Source organism: Glycine max, chromosome 20, assembly GCF_000004515.6.
Source record: "Glycine max cultivar Williams 82 chromosome 20, Glycine_max_v4.0, whole genome shotgun sequence".
Classification (NCBI taxonomy): domain Eukaryota; kingdom Viridiplantae; phylum Streptophyta; class Magnoliopsida; order Fabales; family Fabaceae; genus Glycine; species Glycine max.
In genome coordinates, this window is record NC_038256.2 from 28,533,324 (window position 1) to 28,560,787 (window position 27,464).

At 35.3% G+C, this 27,464-nt stretch overlaps 1 protein-coding gene across 1 annotated transcript; it reads left to right on the forward strand.

Moving 5' to 3' along the window:
- The first annotated feature begins 18,584 nt into the window (after positions 1-18,584).
- On the forward strand, positions 18,585-21,248 carry LOC100802606 (uncharacterized). Its single transcript, XM_026127408.1, has 2 exons — positions 18,585-18,751; positions 20,771-21,248. The coding sequence occupies exons 1-2, from the start codon at positions 18,585-18,587 to the stop codon at positions 21,246-21,248; spliced, it is 645 nt and encodes a 214-aa protein (XP_025983193.1).
- The last annotated feature ends 6,216 nt before the right edge of the window (positions 21,249-27,464 follow it).

The following is a 27,464-nucleotide window of genomic DNA, read 5'->3' on the forward strand; positions in this document are numbered from 1 at the left end:
GCCACAATCCCCAAATATGTTCTTAATTTCTTCCTGTGGAGACCGTCGGCTTTGCCGGTAGTAGGATCAATGTGGACCACTGGTCTATCAGCACCAGGTGGTCTGGTAGACAAGGATCGTAGACGTGAGGCTTTGCGTGTCCACTTCACGGCACACGGTGAAGCTGATGCATCTGAAGGCGGAGGAGGAGGAGGAGGCGAGGTAGGTGGAGAAGCCATGATCCTGTATACATCATGAAAATGTAAATTTCGATTACAGACAAATATCGAAATCAACAGTTCTTTAAATAAAATGTGATTAATGTTTATAATTTCATAAACTAATTTTGTATGACTATTCTAGATAAACAAATAAAATCTCATATATAATAAATCATAGGTTAAATTTCCACTAATTTTCTTAGAATGAGATAAACATAAGCTTTTTTAAACCTTAAGATGTGAATGTATGTATACATGATTTTGATGATGCCAAAGAAGAATCAAACAAGGTTGCTTCAAATGATAAGCATTTGCTTCAAGAATAATTCAAGATTGCTTCAACAAACAAAGCTTTGTTTCAAGATTCACTAAAGACCAAGCCTTGCCTTAAAACAAAGTGCTTTCAAGACATGCAAGGCTCTGGTAATCGATTACCAGGAAGTGTAATCAATTACCAGAAGACAGGGTTGAGAAATAGCTGTTGAAAAAGGTTTTGAATTTGAATTTTCAACATGTAATCGATTACCATATGTCTCTAATCGATTACCAGCAACAAAACTTTGGAAATTAAAATTCAAAAGTCATAACCCTTCAAATTATAACTGTGTAATCGATTACACAAACATTGTAATCGATTACCAGTGGAAAGTTTTCAGAAAATCCGCCAACAGTCACATCTTTTCATTAGATTTATGAATGGCCATCAAAGGCCTATAAATAGGTGACTTGGACACGAATTTTAAAGAGAGAGTTTTTTTTTGGTCCAAAATGTTTTATCCTCTCAAAAGACAATGAGAGAGATTCCAAAAGAACTTCATTGTCAAATGCTCTCTCAAAAGAAATCCTTGGCCAAACACTTGCAAAATCTATAAGGATTCTTACATGATCTTCATTGTAATATTATTCTCTTAAAGAGAGAATTCTTCTTCCATTCTTCTTATTCAATGAGATTGGTTAAGAGACTGTGAGTCTCTTGTTGTAAAGCATCTGAACACAAGGGATGGGTTGTCCCTGTGTGGTTCAGACTTTGTAATGAATTTTACAAAGATAGTGAAAATCTCAAGTGGGTTGCTTGAGTACTGGACGTAGGCACAAGGGTGTGGCCGAACCAATATAAAACTATGTTTGCATTCTCTCTTCCCTGATCTCATTTATTTTATTGCAATCAATTTTTCCTTGCATGTTTAAAGAACATTGTTAAATTGATTGTTGTTGCTTCTTCTGCATTCTAAGCCTATCCCTCTTAAGTTATTGATGCCACAAGGTCCAACAAGTGATATCAGAGTGAGATTCTTGTATAAAGTTTAAAAACTTCAAGAATAGATATGGCCTCATCCAAATTTCCATTTTCTGAGGAAAATTCTATCAATAGGCTCTTATGTTCAATGGTGAGGGTTATCATTATTGGAAAACCCAAATGCAGATCTTTATAGAAGCCATAGATCTAAAGATATGGGAAGCCATTGAATTTGATTCATGTATTCCTACAATGGTAGAGAGAAATGCAACTACATAAAAAAAAACTAGAGAAGAAAGAAGATGATGATGAAAGAAGAAAGAAGAAAGTTCCTCTTTAGCCCCAAAATGCTGAGTGCGATCAACTTGGGCACATGAGATTCAATTGTCCTGTGTTTAAAAGAAGAATGGAAAAATCCGACAAGATGAATTTCAAAGAGAAGAAAGAAAAGAAAGGATATATCACTTGGGAAGATAATGTCATAAATTATTCAAGTGATTCAGAGAAGAAAATCATAAGTCTGGGCATCATGATGAAAGACTATGAAAATGGAGAAGAGCAAAGTCGATACATTGATAGAAATTTCTCCAAACACATGGCATGCATCAAAGTTTATTCATATTTCTCTCCAAGATAAATGAATATGTGATTTATGGAGACAGCAAACGAAGGCCACATTTCTCCCCAAGAAAAGTGAAATGAGATATATGGAGACAACAAACAAAGGCCACTTGATCTGTTGGATCGAGTGGCCTCAGAATAATTAAGAAGGGGGGGTTGAATTAATTATTCCTAAACCTTTACTAATTAAAAATTACTCTTTTAAGGCTTTTACTAAATTGTTAAGAGAATGAGGAGTAGAAGAGAAAACTTAACAGAAAGTAAAAGCGGAAATTAAATGCACAGCGGAAAGTAAAAAAGTAGGGAAGAAGGAAACAAACACACAAGAGTTTTTATACTGGTTCGGCAACAACCCGTGCCTACCTCCAGTCCCCAAGCGACTTGCGGTCCTTGAGATTTCTTTCAACCTTGTAAAAATCCTTTTACAAGCAAAGATCCACAAGGGATGTACCCTCCCTTGTTCTCTTTGAAACCCTAGTGGATGTACCCTCCACTAGAACTGATCCACAAGAGATGTACCCTCTCTTGTTCTCAGTCAAACCCAAGTAGATGTACCCTCTACTTGTACCACAAAGGATGTACCCTCCAATGTGTTAAGACAAAGATCTCAGGATGTTAAACCTTTGATACTTTGTGAATGGGGATACAAAAGAATTCTCAGGCGGTTAAACCTTTGAACGCTTTTGTATTAGGGAATGGGAAGAATCAAAAGAATTCTCAGACTGTGTCGTTTTGAATTCTTTGACAAGGGAGAAGGGAGACACAAAAGAATTCAGGTGGTTAGTCCTTTGTTCTTTTGGAAAAGGGAGAAGAGAGACACAAAAAGAATTCAGGCGGTTAGTCCTTGGCGAATTCTTTTTGGCAAAGGGAGAAGAGAATGAAAAGGATGAATAACACAAGTTTTGAAGGTTTAGAAAACCAGAAAACTTCAGAAAGCTTTTGGTACAAAGAAGAAGAAGAAGTTCAAAGAGATTCAAGGCTTGTAAAGGATTGTATAAGATTGTTGTTAGAAAGATTGATTAAAAATGCAAAACATAGCCTTGCTTTTATAGACTCTTCATGTCTGGTCAAGAAGGCCATTCAGAAGAGTTATAACTTTTATAAAAACTTAAAACCCATTTGAAAAAGTCAAAACCTTTTGGAAGAGTTACATCTTTTGATTTTTCAGAAACAGTCACTGGTAATCGATTACCAAATAATTGTAATCGATTACACAAAGCTTTTGAGTGAAAGGATGTGACTCTTCACATTTAAATTTGAATTTCAACGTTCAAGGGCACTGATAATCGATTACCAAAACATTGTAATCGATTACAGCCTTTTGAAAATATTTGGATCGTTGTAAATTCAGTTTGAAAACTTTTTCAAACTCATTTTGCTACTGGTAATCGATTACAACAATATGGTAATCGATTACCAGAGAGTAAAAACTCTTTGGTAAAGGTTTGGTCAAAAACTCATGTGCTATTCAAAGTTTTGAAAAAACTTTTTAATACTTATCTTGATTGAGTCTTTTCTTCATTCTTGAATCTTGAGTCTTGAATCTTGATCTTGATTCTTGAGATCCTGAGTCTTGATTCTAGGCTTTCTTCTTGAGTCTTGAATTATCCTTGATTCTTGAACTCTTGACTTGTTCTTGATTTACTTGAGATGTTCTTTGATCTTTTGAGCTTTTTGTTCATCACCTTTGTCATCATCTTTTGTTCTCATAATTGTTATCATCAAAACACCTTTGAATCATTGTTGATTCATCATGAAGCTTTGCTTCCACATGATCAACAACCCCAACAAGTAATATCAAATGATACCAATAGGTCACTTGTCTTTGATTGATTACTTTTGATGCTTGTTTTCTACTTGAGTTTAGACTGTTCTTGATGATTGTGATTGAATTTGATTGACTGTGTTTGATGATTGATTGATTGTATTTTTGATTGTGTGTTTGATTGTATTGCCTTTGATATTTGTTCCTGATTGAGTTTTTGATTGTTTTTAAAGAATCTATTAAACTTTTCAAATTAGTTTCATGTTTTAAGAAAACTATTTCAAATTTAGAAAAGGAAATTTTGAAATTGAAATTTGAAATTTGAAATTGAAAATTGAAATTTGAAAAGTTAAATTTGAAAATTGAAAATTAAAATTTGAAATTTGAAATTAAAATTTGGAAGTTGGAAGTTGGAAGTAGAAGTTATTAGAATTAAGCATTTGCTTGAAGATTAATACAAGGTTGCTTCAACAAACAAAGCCTTGTTTCAAGATTCACTAAAGACCAAGCCTTGCCTTAAAACAAAGTGCTTTCAAGACATGCAAGGCTCTGGTAATCGATTACCAGGAAGTGTAATCAATTACTAGAAGACAGGGTTGAGAAATAGCTGTTGAAAAAGGTTTTGAATTTGAATTTTCAACATGTAATCGATTACCATATGTCTGTAATCGATTACTAGCAACGAAACTTTGGAAATTCAAATTCAAAAGTCATAACCCTTCAAATTATAATTGTGTAATCGATTACACAAACATTGTAATCGATTACCAGTGGAAAGTTTTCAGAAAATCTGCCAACAGTCACATCTTTTCATTAGATTTGTGAATGGCCATCAAAGGCCTATAAATAGGTGACTTGGACACGAATTTTAAAGAGAGAGTTTTTTTTGGTCCAAAATGTTTTATCCTCTCAAAAGACAATGAGAGAGATTCCAAAAGAACTTCATTGTCAAATGCTCTCTCAAAAGAAATCTTTGGCCAAACACTTGCAAAATCGATAAGGATTCTTACATGATCTTCATTGTAATATTCTTCTCTTGAAGAGAGAATTCTTCTTCCATTCTTCTTATTCAATGAGATTGGTTAAGAGACTGTGAGTCTCTTGTTGTAAAGCATCTGAACACAAGGGATGGGTTGTCCCTGTGTGGTTCAGACTTTGTAATGAATTTTACAAAGATAGTGAAAATCTCAAGTGGGTTGCTTGAGTACTGGACGTAGGCACAAGGGTGTGGCCGAACCAGTATAAAACTATGTTTGCATTCTCTTCCCTGATCTCATTTATTTTATTGCAATCAATTTTGCCTTGCATGTTTAAAGAACATTGTTAAATTGATTGTTGTTGCTTCTTCTGCATTCTAAGCCTATCCCTCTTAAGTTATTGAGGCCACAAGGTCCAACATAAGACACTCTCCCTTAAATTAGAGTAACATTTTCTCACCCCTAAAATTTTACAAGGCAAAAAGGAGACAAAGAATATCCTAATCTCATTTGAGATTGAAAACCAATCCCACTTAGCCATACTTAATCTACTTTAACATGTAATGAAGCACAACAAGATGCTCCTCGCTATAATGAAATGACAAAGAAAGAACATATCAATTCTTTAAATAACAAGATGCTCCTCGCTATATTGAAGTCCATTTTATTGACCATTAGCTGGATTTTATAATTGGATTAAAAGTAATAAGGTGTAATTAAGGCTGTTAAAATAAAAATAAAAATACAGTAAGATCATGTTAAGATTTAAGCTAATTTTGGTTAAATACAGTAAGGTGGGTTAGCCACATCAGAACAAAACAATCAAAACGCATAGTACATTAATATCCATGTTACAGTTGAATTTTCATGTGATAGCTAGTACATTTGATTGAATTCTCAAACGTACACGCGTGAATATTAATGAAACTAGAGATTAATCAGACTTAATTTGGGCCTTAAAAGCAAATTCTTGGAACATCTCTTCGATGGTACCAATATTTGTGTTAGCTACTTGAAATGCCAAATGCCAATAGAATCTAATACTTTAATTTCTATATATGTTCTCACTTGTGTTTGCTACTAGCTAGGTAATAGGTTATAGGTATTATTCTTCTTTATTGCCCTTTTCTCATGTACTACTAATAATAAATCCTTGTTTCAGTGAAGAACAAGTTGTGATTTTATGATATCCTAATTGGATCAACATTAATTTATTCTGGCATCTATCTATAAATAGGATTGCATGAGTCATACATTTTCATGCTCACATCAAACAAGCCTCCTCATTAGCATCATTTCATTCTTTCGAGTTTATCATTTCCAATATTCCAAACTCCATGGCCAACCCAATTCCAATTTGTCCATGGCCCTGCTTACCTTCTCTCGAAGCAACAAGCACTTCCTCTCATGAAAAAACCAAAGAAAACGAAACGAAAGGGAAAGGTATTCTTCACACAAACCCTTCGGGTTATGATGATGCCAATAGTATAAGGGTCATAACAATTGTAGGGGAAAATAGAGGTGCTGAAATGAAAATAACCCAATCCCAAAAGAAACAGCAACCCATTCAAAAGAGTGATAAAGTTGTGAGAACACTATATTCCACTCCAATAATGAAAGTTGTGTACAGTACTAACAACAATGTACAGTGTGTCAACAACTCAATGGTGTTCAACTCAATGGTCTTCCATTCAACAGTTTTATTAAAAAATACAGTGTGTCAACTCCTTCTAGGTGATCATCAATGTATCTTCATTTTTTTTTGTACACATTCATGGCATGGCTTGCCTTGATTTCAACGTTAGATTGTATATATTATAAGTTTTTGATGATCAATTTCATTTCACTATGGAAGCAAATCTTTAAATTATGCTCGGCTTCCATAAAAATAGAGTGTTGTCTATAATGTATTTATCGGTAGTCAGGAAATTCAACTGCGTGAGTAGAGAGGTTTAAGAAGATGGTTTGATGTTGTGTTATGTACTCAAGCTCAAGGTTTAATTGTTTTTCATGGATTCTGAAAATGATTCTCTACATGCTTTTATTTCCAAATCTGGGCTTCAACTAACCAAAAAATACACACACACACACACACATATATACACAAGTACTTTCTCTATCACTTTTCAAATTGAATTTTCCCAAAATCCTGTATGTTTGACTCAATTCACATAATGCTATTTTTAGCCAATTAGGTTGATAGAATAACTCCATTTCTTGCCAACTTTTGTTGATAAAACACCTTTCAGACGATGATTTTGTTGTACAGCTTCTCTTTTCTTATTAAACATATACTTATTTGAGAAATTAGGTATAGTTTGCATTCCTTGAAGTCATTTCCTATGATTTTAGAAATTTAGGAGATGCTTACCCCTATCCCATCAAAGATTTAAAAAATGTCATAACAACAGCAGCAGCCACAAAGAAATTTCATTCCAAGAAGCCAGCTGCCGCAGCAGCTTCTGCTGCTCCAAAAGTTCTTAAATCTGGTTTGAGCAGGAAAGAGGCACTTGAAGAGGTTGGCAAGCTACAAAAATAGATTCTGGCTCTACAAACTATGAAAGAGTTTGTAGAGCCACATTGCTATATTGTACTATATTGACATAGGTATTTGAGAGCTACTTGTTTTCTATCCATAATTTGAGTTCTCGTAAGATTATGATGGCTACATGAATGATGTCAAAAGTGTTTGTACCAGAGTAACCTGACTGTTTCTCGTAAGGTCTGTTCATCTTTCCTTCACCTAATAAAGGTTTTTCCTAAAATATTCATCTTACAATAGGGGGATACAATGCTTTGTCTCTATTTCAGGTATCATACATTGGAAAAATTGCTTATATATCAGGCAACCAGAGCAGCCCCAGCCAGAAGCACCCTGAATTGAGTGTTGGATGAGAGCCTAAGATCTTCTTTGATAGTCAATTTTACTCTTTGTAGAGTGGTACAATTTTTTTAGTTGTACCTAGGCATATATTTTGCTAAATGTTTGTGTCTATTGGATACACTACATCACTTGAACTCAGTTGCAGTATCAGCCACTAATGCAAATTTGGACATAGGTTTTCAGATCTTTTGTAATTCTTTCTCTACTGATTTAGATTTTTAGACAATGTGTTAATCCTTTCTCCATTGGTAGTTTGTTTACCAGGTAAGGTTTAAATCTTAGCATTTCACTGTATTTATTTCTTTTATGGCAGACATGACAAAATAAAATTTTGAGAAGGTTGGCTATGCCTATTACGAGGAAGAAAGGATTAACATTTTTGTGTGTAGAATAACAATGAGAATAAGTATAACAGCGAGTTTTACATTGGCTGTCAAGGGCCTAACACAATCCTCTTCCATAACTCTCAATGTAGCCGACTTTACCTAATGAGATAAGATTTTGTTGTTGTTGTACAATAACAATGAGGTTTGAACCTATGACCAATGCTTAGTTTTTGGCCAGCATTGGAATAGATCATTGAATTTGTATTATGTACGGAACGAGTTGTTGACATAATGCTGCTTCTCAGACTTTACACAGAGAAGAATTGTTCCATTGTATTAGAGAAAAAGCTGAAGTTACGGCTTAAGGAAGAGATGGTACAATTATGCTTAAGATGTTTTGGACATTTGAGAAGATAAATGAAAGACTCAGGTAAAAAAGTAAATTGGATGAAAAATAATCCAATCCATTAATAAGAGAGATAAACCAAGAAAGACCAGTGAAATTGTTAAAAAAGGATCTAAACTAAATTTAGATAAAACACAATAGAAAGACCTGTTTTTTTTTTGTAGTGACAAATTGAGAAGGAGGAAATGGTGTTTTAGTCTAAGGTAGGAAAAGTCACAGGACTCAAATAACTCTTGTAGAATACTTACATTTATCTTATCCTAATGGGACATGTGAGAGCTCAAATATGTGAACTATCAAGTTTGAAACCTTGTCTTGCTCTACACGATTAACCCCTTGGGTTTGACTTTAAATAATTTTGGTTGCTCTTACACATTTCATAGTACATTAAAAAGAAGGTAACATTTTTGCATAACCGTTTACTTTGTGACATTCAGACCGTGGGTGAAGCTATCTTTTGCTAAGGCTTCAAACCTGAAGCAGTTGACCTCACCTTGCTATATAGTTTCTTTTGATTTATATATTTTTGTACATGAATAGTGAATTGGTTTAAGAGTTGAGTTTTTGCCCTAAAAAGTCAACGCTTTCATCAACTTGAATAAAAGAAGAGAAAGCCAATAAACTCAGCCGCGTTTGTTTTCCAAGGTCAACATTGTCATTACCTTGAATAAAAGAAAGCTACAAAAACCTTGCGTTAGTTGTATCCCATTCTAAATAGCCGTGATATGTATACTTTGGACACATCATTATTGTGCCAGTGGATGTTTGTCTGTTCATATCCCCACAAACACATTTTGATTAAATTTTATTTACAAACTCAATTTGACATCATTAGTAATTTTTTTAAAAAGAATTATTAATTTATTAACAAGTTACATTTTGACCTGTAATTATACTTAAATATGATTTTGGTATGCAAAGCCATCACATCTAATAGTTTAAGAGAATGCCGCGTTTTTAAACCCCATTTAGTACCTCATTATTGGAAAAGGAATTTTAGAGTTACTTCTAGTTTTCAGTTAATTGTATGCAGAAAACATGTTTAATTTTGATACCCTGTTATTGCAAAGATTACACAACGAAGTGTATTCTAATTACATTATATTAATATCCAGATCCAACCCAAATTATTTATAGACCTAAAGCAAATTTTAAAATGGGTCTTTTTTAGTCTAATAATTTTTTTAACAAAAATTAATATTTTTATTGAAAATTTATTTTTCAAAACTTTTAAAGATGCAAAATTATTTATTAATTTGTTATTTTTTATTTCCTTTACTATTTCTTTTTCAATCGATATTAAAGATAAGGTTTTTATTGCTTTTAAAATGGGTCTTTATTGCTTTCTTTGCTTCTTCTGAATTTAATCAATAGTATAAGGTTTTTGATGAAGAGGACAACATAAGATGAATCAGTTTGGTCGGCTTAGACATTCATTTATGTTTGAGAGGAAGAACCAGCCAAATTAACCTTAATCCCATGAAATTAAAACATTAATTATACATTTGTGATTCAATTGAACTTGAAGGAACTCAATTGAAACAAGACAAGTGTATCTGGGATATTATAGTTATCTAAACCTTAATTGGAATTAGGAGTATAAATAGGCTTCCCTTGTTATCTACTTCACTCACATTGCTATATTGTACTATATTGACATAGGTATTTGAGAGCTACTTGTTTTCTATCCATAATTTGAGTTCTCGTAAGATCATGATGGCTACGTGAATGATATCAAAAGTGTTTGTTGTTCTTCCTAATTTTCCTAATAAGTTCATTATTTGCAGTTTCATTTAAGCTGATTTTGATTTATGAAATTCTTAGCGTGTTGGGAAGTTGTGTTTGTGACTTCTATTTGGTCATGTTATCAGGTTTCCATCGGTTGCATTTGGTTAATTGCAACGTTATCTTGAACATAAACAAAAAACGGGTATAAAAACTGCCAAATTCAGAAACCATTATCCCATTTACATCATCATATAGTACACCATACAAAATGCATCAAGAAGTAGACACTAGGAAGAAGGAACAATATCTGAAGAAGGAAGAGTACCTGCTAGGAAGAAGGAACAGTATCTGAAGAAGGAAGAGTACCTGCAACAATTTAAGATGAACTGCCATAAGTTCCATTTTCAAAGCTTTCATCCAATATATGCATTAAATATTAATGAATTTTAATTATGTGTATGAGTTATGTAAATGAATCTTGCAAAATCAAATATATAAATAGAAAATTACATTAGACGATGTTAATTAATTCTCCTTCATCATGATCATTACGATTAGCATGAACGTCATCAGCTTCTTCTTCTCCGACAACATTACGAGTGATTTGTGCGGTCAAAGGACTAACATAGGTGTCCATGTATGAATCATCATCTTCTACATTGACACCAATTGTTTTGCCCTGGAGAACCACGCACCACCTTTCATCACAAAATACTTGTCTAGCTTGTTCTGCCATGATGAAAGGGTCATTTTGGTAACCAAGTTTCTTTAGTCTACCAACATAAATCCTATATCATCGGTGCGCACACCGGTGTTGGTGTCAACCCATTTACATTTGAAAACACATACAGTAAATTTCACATAGTTAAGCTCCCAAATTTCATCAATGAACCCAAAGTAAGGGATGAAAGCTACACAGGGATTGGCGTCATTCACACTTGTGAAGTGTTGAGATTCAGCCCTTAGGGTGACCCCGCTGTTCTGCATTGTACTTTTGTCATCTTGTGCTTTTGTGTAAAATGAATACTTGTTTATGTCGTATCCTTGCCAGGTTATAACATTTCTTTTAGGCCTATCTGCTAGCTTTCTTAATGTTTTTGAAGCATTCTCATATGCAAAGATTGTATCTTTAAACCAATCACAGAAAGTCTTGTTATGCTTTTTCAACACCCAATTCTTTGACATTTTTGGATTATTCTGTTTGACTAAAGCTTCATGCTTAAGTATGTATGGCAAAATTTCATTACTGTTGTTCAAGACATACAAGTGATCTTGTAACAAATCTTCTCCACTTGAAGTGATCACATGCAGTCCTCTAGAACCCTTACCACCCACTCTGTCATCATGCCGAGACTCAGGAAGGCCAACAGGTTTTTCCTTCTGAATGTATTCTGAACAAAATTCAATGGCTTCTTCTACAATGTAGCTCTCAACAATAGATGCTTCTGGACGATATAGATTCTTTGTATACCCTTTTAAGATCTTCATGTATCGCTCAACCGGGTACATCCACCGTAGATAAACAGGACCATAAAATTTGATTTCTCTGACCAGATGCATAATCAAGTGAATCATGATGTCAAAGAAAGCAAGGGAAAATACATCTCCAACTGGCACAGTATAATTGTGGCCTCATTTTCCAGCTCATCAAACTTGACAGGATCAATGACTTTGCTACATATAGCATGGAAGAAAAAGCACAGGCGAGTCATGGCTAACCTGACTTTGTTTGGCAAGATGTCTCGTATAGCCACGACTAACAATTGTTGCATCAACACGTGACAATCATGAGACTTTAACCCTACAAGCTTAAGCTCTTTCAACTGCACAAGGCTCTTAATATTTGAAGAGTATCCTTGTGGAACCTTCACCCGTCGAAGACACTGACAAAAAATTATCTTCTCCTTTTTGGACAAAGTATGACAAGCTGGGGGCAAGTAAATTTTCTTTCCATCATACCTTGGATGCAATTGTGATCGTATCCCTATCTCAGCTAGATCCTGACGTGTATTCAAGCCATCCTTTGTCTTGCCCTGAATGTTAAGGAGCGTCCTAATCACACTGTCACATACATTTTTCTCGACATGCATAACATCAATACAATGTCTAATGTCTAGATCAGACCAGTACGGAAGATCAAAGAAAATTGTCCTCTTCTTCCATATGCAAGTCTGACTTTTATCCTTCTTTTGAGTCTTTCCAAATATAGTATTCAGGTGTTGAACCCGTTGGTATACCTGCTCACTAGTCAACGGTATCGGCGCAATATCGTGCTCTTGACTTCCATTAAAAGCTTTTTTCAGTTGTCTGTAAGGATGATTGGGTGGTAGAAAACGGCGATGCCTACTGCAGTCTATTTTTCTTCCATGTTTTAGTTTTATGTAGCTTATGTTTTCTTCACAGATGGGGCATGCATGATGACCCTTAACACTGTAACCGCTGAGATTCCCATATGCTGGAAAGTCATTAATGGTACAAAAAAGCATTGCAAGTATTTCAAACGTCTCCTTGCGAAACGCATCAAACACTAAAACCCCCTCATCCCACAACTTTCTGAGTTCTTCAACCAACGGACTTAGATACACATCAATGTCATTTCCTAGCTGTCTTGGGCCCGATATCATCATAGACAACATCATGTATTTTCGCTTCATGCACAACCAAGGAGGCAAATTGTAAATTACTAGCAGAATTGGCCATGAACTGTGTTGAGTGCTTAAGGTGCCACATGGATTCATTCCATCACTGGCTAGTCCAAGTCTAAGATTTCGTGGCTCTTTCCCAAAATTTGGATACAAACCATCAATCTTCTTCCACTGCGAGCAATTAGCCGGATGACGAACCATTCCATCAGAAATCCTGCCATTTGCATGCCATGTAAGGTCTTTTGCGTCGTCCTCGTTAGCAAAAAGACGCTTAAACCTTGGAATGATTGGAAGATACCACAAAACCTTCGCTGGAGGGCCCTTCTTTGAGTTTTCATAATAACTGCTTTCCCCTTCATCCTTTTGTACCGTGAAGTCCCACAGATAGGGGCATTTTGACATTTATTGGAATTCATGCCTGTACAGTATGCAACCATTGGGGTAAGCATGAATCTTCTTATACTCCATACCCATCGGACACAATATCTTTTTTTCCTTATAGTAACTTTTAGGCAACGTGTTCTCCTTTGGAAGCAGATTGTGCACTACCTCAAGCAGTGAGGTGAAACTTTTGTCACTCCACCCATACCTGGCATTCACATTAACCAGACTTAACACCGCAAACAACAGGGTTAAGGAATTCTTGCACCCCGTATACAAAGGCTTCTTTGAATCACTCTACAATCCTTCATACACAGGGGCGTGTGCTTGCTGGAAAGACTCTTGTCCAAGGTCACGAATCATGTGCTCCAAGCGATCTCCCATTTCTACATCAAACGGTTCAGATTGGGACCCACTCTGCATGTCTGTCACTTCACCATGCCATATCCACGTCGTGTAATTCTTCTTAATCCCATCACACAATAGATGGTCCCGTATGTCGTCTAGTAGTTGTCATCTTCCATTCAAACAGTTGATGCAAGGACAATAATATTTTCCTACTTCATTCGGTCGACCTCTTTCTGAAGAAAATTGCAAGAACTGCTCGATGCCATCCTCATATTTTGGGCTCATGCGAATTTCATTCATCCAACTTCGATCCATCTAAGCAATTCCATGCATGAAAATCTCACTTTTTATTTATAGGTGTGGATCTATCCCATTTAGGAAGACTGCCTTTTATGTTAGCTTCAAACGTCAGGGTTAGCATTATTTTGAAAATTTTGACTAAATTTTGGCAGCATTTCGCATTGGTCTCCAAGTACACGACATGACATCGGTGAAATGAATTTCCCGATAATCAAGTATGCATTCAGAGAACAACTTGAAATGCATTGAACCGAAATTTCATCAAATTAATCAAAATAATAATAACCTTAACGAATGAATCTAACATAAAAATACTAGTCTCCCCAAACTGTCCAAACGGACAATTCAAGACTAAATACAATGACTAATGCAAATTGTCCGCAAGAATCATTGCATTCAGTCTCAAACGGGAATCTAAGATTCACTCAGCATGAACAACAATTGTTTATATAGCGAATTACATTCATGACGTACAAGAACATACAAAATCTAAATTTCAATTACAGACAAATATCAACATCAACAGTTGTTTGTATAGCATATAACATTCATGACATACAAGAACATACAAGGACATCAACAGTTGTTTATGTCTGTGTCTCTGTGTGTGTGTGTGTGTGTCTGTCTATCTCTTTGTGTGTGTGTGTGTGTGTGTGTGTGTGTGTGTGTGTTTGTGTGTGTGTGTGTGTGTTTGTGTGTGTGTTTGTCTATGTGTGTGTGTGTCTGTGTGTGTGTTTGTCTGTGTGTGTGTGTGTGTGTGTGTGTGTTTTTCTGTGTGTGTGTGTGTGTGTGGTGTGTGTGTGTGTGTGTGTGTGTGTGTGTGTGTGTTTGTGTATGTGTCTGTGTGTGTGTGTCTGTGTGTGTGAGGGGTCATTCGAGGGTACCAAAGGATCATTATATTTTAAACATCATCAGCCACACGATGCACTCCTATATTGAAGAGTTACTAAACCACTGAGGCCAGAACAAGCATTATAATCAATTTGCAACAACATCAATTGACCTTTTTTGGAGGACACTACAATTCTGCCTTGTATTATGCAACTACCAACGGATAACACTCAGATTTGTTAGATCGAGTGGCCTCAGAATAATTAAGAAGGGGGGTTGAATTAATTATTCCTAAAACTTTACCAATTAAAAATTACTCTTTTAAGGCTTTTACTAAATTGTTAAGAGAAAGAGGAGTAGAAGAGAAACTTAACAGAAAGTAAAAGCGGAAATTAAATGCATAACGGAAAGTAAAAGAGTAGGGAAGAAGGAAACAAACACACAAAGATTTTTATACTGGTTCAGCACAAACCCGTGCCTACCTCCAGTCCCCAAGCGACCTGCGGTCTTTACAAGCAAAGATCCACAAGGGATGTACCCTCCCTTGTTCTCTTTGAACCTAGTGGATGTACCCTCCACTAGAACTGATCCACAAGAGATGTACCCTCTCTTGTTCTCAGTCAAACCCAAGTAGATGTACCCTCTACTTTTGCTACAAAGGATATACCCTCCAATGTGTTAAGACAAAGATCTCAGGCTGTTACACCTTTGATACTTTGTGAATGGGGATACAAAAGAATTCTCAGGCGGTTAAACCTTTGAACGCTTTTGTATTAGGGAATGGAAAGAATCAAAAGAACTCTCAGACTATGTCGTTTTGAATTCTTTGACAAGGGAGAAGGGAGACACAAAAGAATTCAGGCGGTTAGTCCTTCCTTCTTTTGGAAAAGGGAGAACAGAGACACAAAAAGAATTCAGGCGGTTAGTCCTTGGCGAATTCTTTTTGGCAAAGGGAGAAGAGAATGAAAAGGATGAATAGCACAAGTTTTCAAGGTTTAGAAAACCAGAAAACCTCAGAAAGCTTTTGGTACAAAGAAGAAGAAGAAGTTCAAAGAGATTTAAGGCTTGCAAAGGATTGATTGAATGAAAGTAAAAGTTGTCTTGAAAAGCAAATCAAAGCCTTGCTTTTATAGACTCTTCATGTCTGGTCAAGAAGACCATTCAGAAGAGTTATAACTTTTAGAAAAACTTAAAACCCATTTGAAAAAGTCAAAACCTTTTTGAAGAGTTACATCTTTAGATTTTTCAGAAACAAACACTGGTAATCGATTACCAAATAAGTGTAATCGATTACACAAAGCTTTTGAGTGAAAGAATGTGACTCTTCATATTTAAATTTGAATTTCAACGTTCAAGGGCACTGGTAATCGATTACCAAAATATTGTAATCGATTACAGCCTTTTGAAAATTTTTGGAACATTGTAAATTCAGTTTGAAAACATTTTCAAACTCATTTTGCTACTCGTAATCGATTACAACAATATGGTAATCGATTACCAGAGAGTAAAAACTCTTTGGTAAAGGTTTTGCCAAAAACTCATGTGCTATTCAAAGTTTGAAAAAACTTTTTAATACTTATCTTGATTGAGTCTTTTCTTCATTCTTGAATCTTGAGTCTTGAATCTTGATCTTGATTCTTGAGATCTTGAATCTTGAATCTTGATTCTTGTTTGTAGGCTTTCTTCTTGAATCTTGAATTCTTCTTGATTCTTGAACTCTTGACTTGTACTTGATTCTCTTGAGATGTTCTTTGATTCACTTGAGCTTTTTGTTCATCATCTTTTGTTGTCATCATTGTTATCATCAAAACATCTTTGAATCATTATTGATTCATCATGAAGCTTTGCTTCCACAAGATTCTCAAAAGCTAAGTTAACAAGGATTCAACCACACTCCTATGATAAACACTTCCATCCATGCTCATGAGCAATTTCAATTGTTGGCATAGAGAGATTCGTAGAGAGAGAAACAGCCGCTACAATCTCTGAATTGATATGGTTTACAAATAAGTCATATCCTATCAAATCAATTCTAATAGGTAACCGTAATGGGCTAATTCTGCTCGTTGTAAGAGTTATAGTTATTTAGTTATTGTTAGTTAACTTTCTAACAGAATGTGGCAGAGATAGGCTACTAAAATTGTGTGTGTATGTAAAGGCACCTCCACGAAGCGATAGAGAAAAGCTTCAAAGGAGAAGGAAATGGGTGCAAAGGGCACAAAAGAAGAAGGAAATCAGTGTAGAGGGAAGAGGGTTCAAAGGAGAAGGAAATGGAGGTTTGGGTGTGTGAAGAAAAGGAAGAAATAGGTAGGTGGGAAGAAGGAAGAGGATGGGGTAGGGGCATAAAGAACTGCCCTTAGGAGCAATTTTGTCCTTTCCATGCAATTTCAAAAATTAGGGGGGTGAATAGAAATATTAGGATGAGAATGGAAATCGTTAGATTTATTATTAAAAAATTCAATAGCGTTGATTTTGTACTTGTTACTGGTTGTCTATGTGAATTGAAATATACAGGTTTGCCCCATTATAAAAGGAACTCTTGGGCACAATTTGCAAAATTGAAATTCATTGTTACAGACAAAACCCTATTACATGAATGAGGGAATGGATGAGTGGCAGTCCCTCAATTCTGAATTCTCTATGTCTTGATCATTGTTATTTGGTTTCCTGTTTTTGGATTTGTCTTGTGTGAATACCTACCTAATTTTACCTGAGTGTAATTTTATATCAAAAAAATAGAGCAAGAATATTGGAAGTTTTGAATGCATTCTAGTTTACGTACACACACAATTTTAGTATATGAAGCACTTGGTTCCTTTGTGCTATGGTCATTGGACAACATTGTTGCAGACCTTGCCAGTCATCAAGGAGTTGTTAAGGGATATAAGAAGGCAGTCCAACAATCATCATCAAAACATTTGACAACAACAAATTGATTGATGAGGCAGCTTTTTTTGTTGTGGACATGGCTGAGGCATTTCGAGAAGGATTTCTCTTTGCATTTTAACCAATGGTCTAGTAACCTTAGAGAAGGGATAATGTACTAGTTAAGAATAGAACTTTTGATTAGCAGATTCTTTCACTAATATGGTGTGGCTTGGCTGTGGTTCCTAATAGATTCCATTTAGTCTAATCTGGAACCATTAGCTTGGGCAACAAAACATTTGTACTTCAGTACCTCTGGTACTCAATTATCTATATATATATATATATATATATATATATATATATATATGTATATATATATATATATATATATATATATATATATATATATATATATATTATTGTTGCTGATAAAATAAAATCATCGAAATCTCAGGTACCCTTTCAAATCATAACATTATATTTGGTGTAGTCCTTTTAAAGGTGTTGCATATAATATTTTAAATCAAACACCAGTATGCAACATTTTAAATCAAACACCAGTATATAACATTTTAAAGGAAACACCAATATATAACATTTTAAAGCAAACACCAGTATATAACATTTTAAATCAAACACCAGTATATACATACTAGTTCCTACATACGTACCTGGAGTTGCTATAACCCTAAAGAGCTTCAACAACAATGTGAATTAAAAGTAGTATATGATAACCTGAAAAAAAACCATAGTCCAAGTGATACGTTTCAAATTGAAATCTAGTTATATAGATGATAAGGACAACCTTGAAATATACTATGTGGTCAATTATCCAATGCCTAATCAACTCCTATATAAGAAACTTTTTTTTTAACTACAAAATTGCAATTGGAGGAAAATGCAATTTATTCTGCAAACTTTTAGGGTACGATTATGCTAAAAACAGTTTTGGAACTTCTTAAATTTATAAAATTATTAAGTTTATTATCTGTATGGTTATTGTTAATTGTATTTATCTTTTCTTGCATAGAAACTGCACCTCAAAGCCTGAAACTACATCATCAATCATGAGAAAAAATGGCACTAAAGTTCAGAAGAGAACTCTCCAGTTGAATGACATGGCTGGCCGAAGTGTTGAGTTAACTCTATGGGGATGGTTGCAAACTATTTGTCATGCTGGGGAATTTCCAGTTTTGGCTACAAAAGTTGTCAGATCAAATGATTTCAATGGGAAGTCTGTCGGGACTATAGCCACTAGTCAGCTATATGTGGAGGCTGATTTTACTATCAATGCAGATACAGGATCACACTAACATAACATGGAATTGGATAAGTGTTCCTAGAGTTAAAAACTTAAAATCTTGGTTCTTTGCCTTGCCTAACCAATTGAAGACATCCACTTATTTATTTAAATTCTCCTAGCTTGATTGAATGTGTATGTATAACGAATTCCTATTAATGGATTTCAATTTTAGGTAAGGTCTATAAGGGTACCATGACAAAGAATCTGAATGTTGCAATGAAGCACATAATCAATGATGATGGGTCTCGGACACTTTTGTCAGACTAATTACAAGCTTATCTCATGTTAGACACCCTAATATCAGCATTTGCAAACAATCACAGTTTACTTGGTGCCAACTTAAAGTGGAATTAAACAACGAATATACTTAAAGTGCATAAAAAAGTTAAATAATGCTCAAAATAGGCAATCCTAGCTTAAATCTTACCCTTTCCTTGATGTCACCCAAAGTCGGCAAGTACAACTTATAGAATTCCTCTCTGAATGCAACCACAAACCTAAATAAAGTTTAGAAACCAACAAGAATAAGACAATTAGAATCTGTGTGATTTGTATAAATTTAAGGGACAACAAGATACATGTACTATATTATAGTATTTTCACTTTTAAAGGACTAAAGACGAATTATTGACCATAATTGATATATTAGCATTTGTATATCACTAACTCGCTCTTACTTAGTATGTCTCTCAACTTGCAATTACAAATTCATTGCAACTCAGCATTTGTATAGGTTTTAAATACCTGATATAGTTAACAATTGTATGATGGATCAAGCTTAAGCTTCAAAGTTCTAACAACACGATGCAATGATGCAAATTTCATGATTCATATGCCTTATAACTAGTCAAACACGATTTGGAATACTACTATTTATCAACTGTACTGTACACTTAAATTTCTATAAATAGCACACACATTGTTTCCCTATCTGCACAGACAAACTAAATCTAACATAGTTTTACTCGGAGGAACAAGAGAATTTCAAAGAGTGAGAGATGGAGAACTTCCCTGTGATCAACTTGGAGAATATCAATGGTGAGGAGAGAAAGACTATGTTGGACCAAATTCAACATGCTTGTCAGAATTGGGGATTTTTTGAGGTAACCCACAACCACAAACTTCTTTACAAAACCTTTGTCATACTCACTCAAGTTTATTTATATCTATACATTTGCACCTAAAATTTTCTTAATCTTGTTCATTTTAATTATGTTAACTATGTTGGTTTCCTCTAGGTTTTGAAAACCATAATACTTCACTAGTTTTTAAGTTAAACAGAGAATTATATGGGCTTAAGAAAGCACCAAGATAATGGTTTGACAGACTTAAAACCATTCTTTTGCATCTTGGCTTCTTTGCAAGCAAATGTGATCCATCTCTCTTTATCTTCAAAGATGATTCTCATATCATTTATGTTTTTGTGTATGTTGATGACATCATAATAATTGCTAGTTCTGCAACCTTAGTCCGACAGTTTACAACCAAGTTTCATTTTGATTTCTCTTACACAACTTAGGAAGCTAGATTACTTCCTGGGTATTGAAGTCTATGGTTGATGGTTTTATTCTTGTAACTAAAAGATGGTGAAATCCACTACATCCTTTGGTCATGATTGCTTCATATTAGACCACCCCATCCTTAGAAGCAGTGAATGAAATTCCCTGCTATGTAAATTACCTACAATATGTCTTTGATGAAGACATAACTTACATAGGGTTTCAGTCCATTTTTTTGCAGGAACAAATTGCAACCTCAGAAAAATCTTATTGTTAGTTAATGAAGACATATGAATAGTTTTTATATATCATCGTTTTGGCATAGAAATTTTTTGTTTATTACATATCTCACCCCAACACTGGAGAGTCTATCTAAATTTAGTCTAAACATAGGTTATCACTTTTAGGATGTGTAATATTATTGTTTGATATTTTCTCTTTATGTCCAAAGTTTGAGAAGGGACTTATGCTCAAAGGAAAGGAGTGGAAGTTGTTCTGGAGAGACCATAAAAAGGAAAAGGGGTTTTGACCTAGAAAGGCCTACTGAGAGAGACATTTTTTATGGCGGCTGTGATGAACATGAGGCAGGACTTACCTCCTACACTGCACTAGAGAGATGCAAAATAAGCAGCAACAATGATGATGGTTATGATGAAGACGTGGAAGTGGATTTGACTCTAAGCATAGGAGGAGGAAGCCAAGTTAATATTAACAAGAATAGAAGTTGTAACAAACCTTATCTACTTCCATTGGGGTACTTAGACTCACCCAATGGGAAAACTAAGGACCTAAATTCTTCTGTCTCTTTCCAATCCTACAGGGTGGGAGATTTCAGTGACCCCACCACCCCTATGAGCAGCTCAAGTGTGACATTTGATCAAGAGAGAAAGGGGCCACATTGGATTTCTCAAGGTTTAAAGCTTAAATAGGAGACAATTTTAACTTGTTTGATTGTATTATGATGTATCCTTCCTCCTCTCTCAACTCTACATGAACCACTAGATTTTTATGGTTCATGTGTTCAGATTCCTAGACTAGATTTTCTTTTTTACTTTATTCCAATAAATGGATAACTTATACTCCCATTTCTATCTGTCCCTTTTGTAAATAGGTAGATAAAGTTTGATGTGCTTCTTAGTTCTTAAGTTACTTTCTTGTCCTACATATTATTTTCAAACCTGAATGCTATTTATTGTAAAAGCAAAACCTAGTACTACTTGGCACTATATGTGAATTTAAGTATACAAGGAGTGGCCTTTGTCATAAGACTATATCAAATCAAAATGGTTAAGGTTCCCTTTTGGCCCAAATTCTTGCTTTCAAAATCATGTTATTCTGAACCTTGTTTTGGAAATAAAAATAAATGCACCACCACCAAGTAGGATAAGAGAATCAAATGGCAAGTGGCAACTTCTCAAAAATGGATATCAACATCATTCAATACCCAAAACACCAATGAATCAATTATATCGTACGATTCATGAACAAAATCAATGAAAAACTTAAAATAAATTATTCAGTACCCAAAACACCAAAACATTTGTTAACTAATACTTAAATTTCACATGTCATTAAGGAAATAGTAAACTCCAACATAAGGTATTATATTGTATTATGAGGCATTGTAATTATAGTCTTGTTTGCACAGTCAACTAATGTAGGTACTGAACTAAACTATGGCCTTTAAGTGTTTTTTTTTATACAAAATTTCACATACAAAAAACCAACAACTATCATATTTGGGCATGTAGAAGCTCTTGTTCATGGTCATAAGTATGATATTTGGGAATCCAGACCCTATAATAGAGACATACCTTTAGCCAATTGGTTCAACACTTGCTGTACAAGAGAAGTATGTTGCAAGTCCTTTGGTAGATAATCCAACAGTGGCTCAGATTACAAAGTGGAACGAAACATAACCTACAAATTTAAACGCAAGACCTTGTGAATGCAAATAACTGATTATAAAAGTTGAAATTGATGAAAGCATGCAAATAACTTTCAGAGTCTCAAAAGGCTTATTGTACTTATAGAATTGACTCTTTGTGCCTCAGATTTCCAATCTTCACCACTCCTCCCCAATGACAACACACTTTAAACCTCAACCAAATTTGGTTAGGCTTGGCACCTCCTTCTACTGGTCAAGCATGTACTTTGACACTAAAGCTTTTGTTCGCAACTACACTATTTGTCAACAAAACCAATACCTGCCACACCAGAAACCGGGTTACTTCATCAAAGCTTTTGTTTTCTGACCCAAAGTACACAAAGCCCTTTGTGTTCTCCTAACTCATTGAAATCCCCAAAACCATTGATCGAGGCCATACCCGAATTAAATAAACATTAATATGCAGTAACTAAGAAGTGATCCTAGGTCGTTTCCCAACGAGCAATGATTAACCAAATGTTCATAATATGCTTCATTATAACAGTAACAATTGGGGTGTGTGTGTTTGTTTTGTGAATTTAAGAACAAGCAGATTTGAATATGAAATTAATAGTATTAAAAATGTGTTGTTTCCTCTGATTCAGAAGCCATTCTCTTATCCTAGGTTATGAGGATTTCACCTCTGGCAGTTAACCACTTAATCCAACCCTAATTTAATTTACTAAGCGAAAATCAATTTAGGGTTGTCAATATGTGATTAAGCAACACATACTCCGATTAACCCCTTGTTCATTAAGCACGAACGTAATTTAAGCACAGAGGCAATTAATCGAGCATGAAGCCTGCACAGATTAACAGAACGCATGTGGGTTAATTGGTGAAGGGAAAACCGATAGGAGAGCAACATTAAAAACAAAACCTCAAAGAGAGTTACGCTTCATCCTTAGAGGGAAACAACACTAGAAATTTAGCCTTCCATAAGTTCAACAAAAGCAGAAAACATAAATGAAACTAGAAGCAGAAACGTAAATGAAGCTAAAGGCAGAAAACGTAAATGAAGCTAAAGGCAGAAGAAGGAACAGAAACGAAATTGCAATTGAAAGCAGAAAATGGAAAATGCATTCACGTGAACAGTAATACAAAGAAAAAAAAACGTAAAACCCTAAAACTCCATGCACTCAGCTTAGGTATTCTCTACAGAATAATAGAATAACCTCCACAAATCCCAAGGCTGTGCTATTTATAAGGGTCACTCAAAGTCACTGGGCCTGATTACATTATTTTGGCCTAAAACGAAATATAAATACTAAATAAGAAATGAACGCAATAAAATGAAATTAGACGAAATCTAATAAAATTGTCTTCTCTCTTCCAGTTTCATCTGGCTCAGCCCAATTGCTTATAATTATCCTAAAATTGAATTAAAAACACCAAATTAGCCAAGTGGGCCCAATTGATAAAACTGAATAATAAATTTAACAATTAGAGTAAATCAGTAATTAAATTGGTGACAAAAAGGGTTAAGAAATAGGAGAAAATAATGACACATCAAAATCCCCCACACTTAGCTTTTTGCACTCCTGGGCAAAATTAAAAACAAAGCAAAGAACAAATCCAGAGACATTAAAGAGAGATAAACAAACACCAAAGCAATTACATATTTCTCACTGAGTCTCAGGGAATGAAAAGAATAGGTAATATCCAATGTGTAATGAGTTAAAGAATCAAGACAGTCATGAAAATCATCCAAGCATCTCAAACATGGTCAGGTAGTCAATTAGCTCAAATATAAGTGATATAGCCTCACAAGATATTCACTCTCAAGTGTCTAGGCTACTGTTTACTCTCAAGGAGCCCATGAGAACAAACACCACATAGACTTGGCAAAATTCTAAAATTGACAAACAAACTTGACAAACACATGCACATGAGGATCAAAAGGTCTTTAAAGGTTGTAATGGGGCCAAGGACAAGGTAGAGGGAAGTATGGGATAAGTAGCTAAAACCCTAAATGAATAGAGGAGCGATGAGGAATAAGTGGAAATTAAGCACAAGTAGTAAACCCAAACCCTCTAATATCAACAAAATCAACCAAGGCTTCGACCCAAATCAAGTCTTCAAAACAAGACCTCATTTATTTTAACTTCACTTCTTCTTCTTCCCTTTTTTTTTTTTTGAAGAATACGAATCTGCAGAATTTGCAGCAATTGAAAGTATTTTGAATTTTTGAAGATTAAAGCAAGAACTAGGCAAAATATATATACATCAAGCATGGCCAAAATAAAACATTAAGCATGGCCAAAAATCATATCTTCCAATGAAACATACCCCCCCCCCCCCCCCCCCACACACACTTATTCCCAAAACAATTTCAAAGCTCCAAAATTCCTTAAGGGTAAGGTGATATCATGGTTTTTCACTTAAGGCTTGTAGTGAGCTTCAAAACAAGGAAAGGGAAACATAGGCTCAAAAGGGCTATCAAAGGAATTAATTCCAGGTAGGCTCATTTGGCTAGAGGCTTATAAGAATAAAATGCCTAAATCATCTCCCAACATGCATGTGAACCAAGAAGTATCAACAAGAGTCAAGCCAAGGCTATTGTGCAAGTAATCAATGGGGCAAAGCACACCGAATAAAATAAACAATGATGGCTCAAAATCTCACCACTGGTAAATTTATCACTTTCAATTCGACCTTTCATAACTAACTTGACATGTAGAGAAGGCAAGCATTTCAATTCACAAAATGCCAAGAAACTCCTATTTCGAAAACAATTACCCATTTCCTGTACATAACCCAAAATTCAAAGAGAAACATGCAATGCTGTACACAAAACATAAAACCAACATAACAAATTTAACACAAATTTAACCTAGAAAAACCCAAATAAAGAACAATCTTCCCCCCACACTTAAACAACACATTGTCCTCAATGTGGCACTATCACAAGATTCAAAACAATCAGATCAATCAATAAAATTGGACAAGTGCATCAAAAGTAAAGAAGGAGACAGAAAAAGAAAACTCCCTAAGTCATGGCGGAAGAGAAGTCGGGTGGAGTAAGGAGGTCTCTTCCACTACGACATCCACTAAAGAAGGATTTGTGAGGAATGGTTTCAACCGGTGTCCATTGACCTCGAAGCTCTTATCTGTGGATTCACTTTTGATCTCAACTGTACCTTAAGGAAAAATGTTAGTTACCACAAAAGGACCAATCCACTTAGACCTCAACTTACCACTCATGAGTCCAAGCCTAGAATTATACAATAACACTTTTTGCCCAACCATGAAGTCCTTCTTAATTATCATGCTATCATGGAACTTCTTGGTCTTTTCTTTATAGAACTTGGCATTCTCATACGCTTCTAGGCGGATCTCATATAACTCACTCAGTTGCAACTTTCTTTCCTCACCAGCTTGATCCATAGAGAAGTTGCAGGTCTTCACTGCCCAGTATGCTTTGTGCTCTATCTCCACTGGAAGATGACATGCCTTTCCAAAGACAATCCGATAAGGAGACATTCCTATGGGTGCTTTATAGGCAGTCCTATGTGCCCAAAGAGCATCATCAAGCCTGGTACTCCAATCTTTCCTGCTTGGCTGCACAATCTTCTCTAAAATTCTCTTGATCTCCCTGTTAGAAATTTCTGCCCGTCCATTGGTTTGGGTGTGGTATGGTGTGGATACCCTGTGTACAACCCCATACTTTTTAAGCAAGGCATGCATTGATTTGTTGCAAAAATGGGTTCCTTTTTCACTAACGATTGCTTTAGGTACTCCAAACCTGCAAAACATATTAGATCTGACAAAATCTACAACAACCTTAGCATCATTAGTTCTAGTGGGCTTGGCTTCCACCCTTTTTGAAACATAATCAACTGCAAGAAGAATATAAACATAACCAAAAGAGACAGGAAAAGGGACCATCAAATCTATGCCCCAGACATCAAACACCTCACAGAATAGCATGGGTTGCTGAGGCATTTGTTGTCGCCATGAAAGTGCACTTCCTGCTCTCTGACACTGCTCACAAGTGCTACAAATCTTCCACGCATCTTTAAAGATGGTGGGCCAATAAAAGCCATAGTCAAGCACTTTGCGAGCTATCCTTTGAACACCCAGATGACCTCCCGGTGAGGAAGAATGACAGAACTGCAGGACTGAGTCAGTCTTATGATCTGGAATGCATCGTCTAATGACCTGATCACTGCACAATTTCCACAAGTAGGGGTCATCCCAAATAAAATGCTTAGCATCACTTTTAATTTTATCTTTTTGAGCCTTAGATGCTAAGGGTGGAAATATAGAAGCAACTAAATAATTTACAATGTTAGCAAACCAGGGAGTAGAAAAAAAATCAGAAATACTATACAATATATACAAATGATTATCCGGGAAATCATCTCGAATGGGTGAGTCCTCATCAGACACACGTTCAATCCGACTCAAATGATCAACAACTAAATTTTGTGCTCCGCTCCTATCACGGATCTCCAAGTCAAACTCTTGGAGCTAGAGCATCCATCGGATCAACCTAGGCTTTGAATCAGCCTTCTTCAACAAGTACTTTAGAGCTGCATGGTCAGTATAAACAATAATGCGAGTACCAAGCAAATAAGAACGAAATGTTTCAAGAGCAAAAACTATGGCTAATAGCTCTTTCTCAGTAGTAGTATAATTCGCTTGGACAACATCTAAAGTCCTAGAAGCATAATATATCACCCTAGGCAATTTATCAATTTTCTAAGCAAGGACAGCCCCCAATGCATAATTTGATGCATCACACATAAGCTCAAAAGGGGCTGTCTAGTCGGGTGCCTGGATGATGGGGGTGATAGTCAGTGCTCTTTTGAGGCAATCAAAAGCCTCTTTGCACTTATCATTAAAGTCAAACTCCACCTCCTTTTGCAACAAGTTGGATAGTGGAATGGCTACTTTGCTAAAATCTCTTATAAAGCACCTGTAGAATCCTGCATGACCAAGAAAAGATTGCACCTCTCGCACGCAAGAGGGGTAAGGCAATTGTGAAATAACAGAAATTTTTGCAGGATCTACTTCAATGCCCTTATTGGAAATAATGTGGCCTAAAACTATACCTTGCTCAACCATAAAATGACATTTTTCAAAATTTAGAACAAGGTTAGTTTCAATGCATCTATTCAAAACCTTTTACAGACGATCCAAACAAACATCAAAAAAGGATCCATATACAGTGAAATCATCCATAAACACCTCTATGCAATTTTCTAAAAAATCA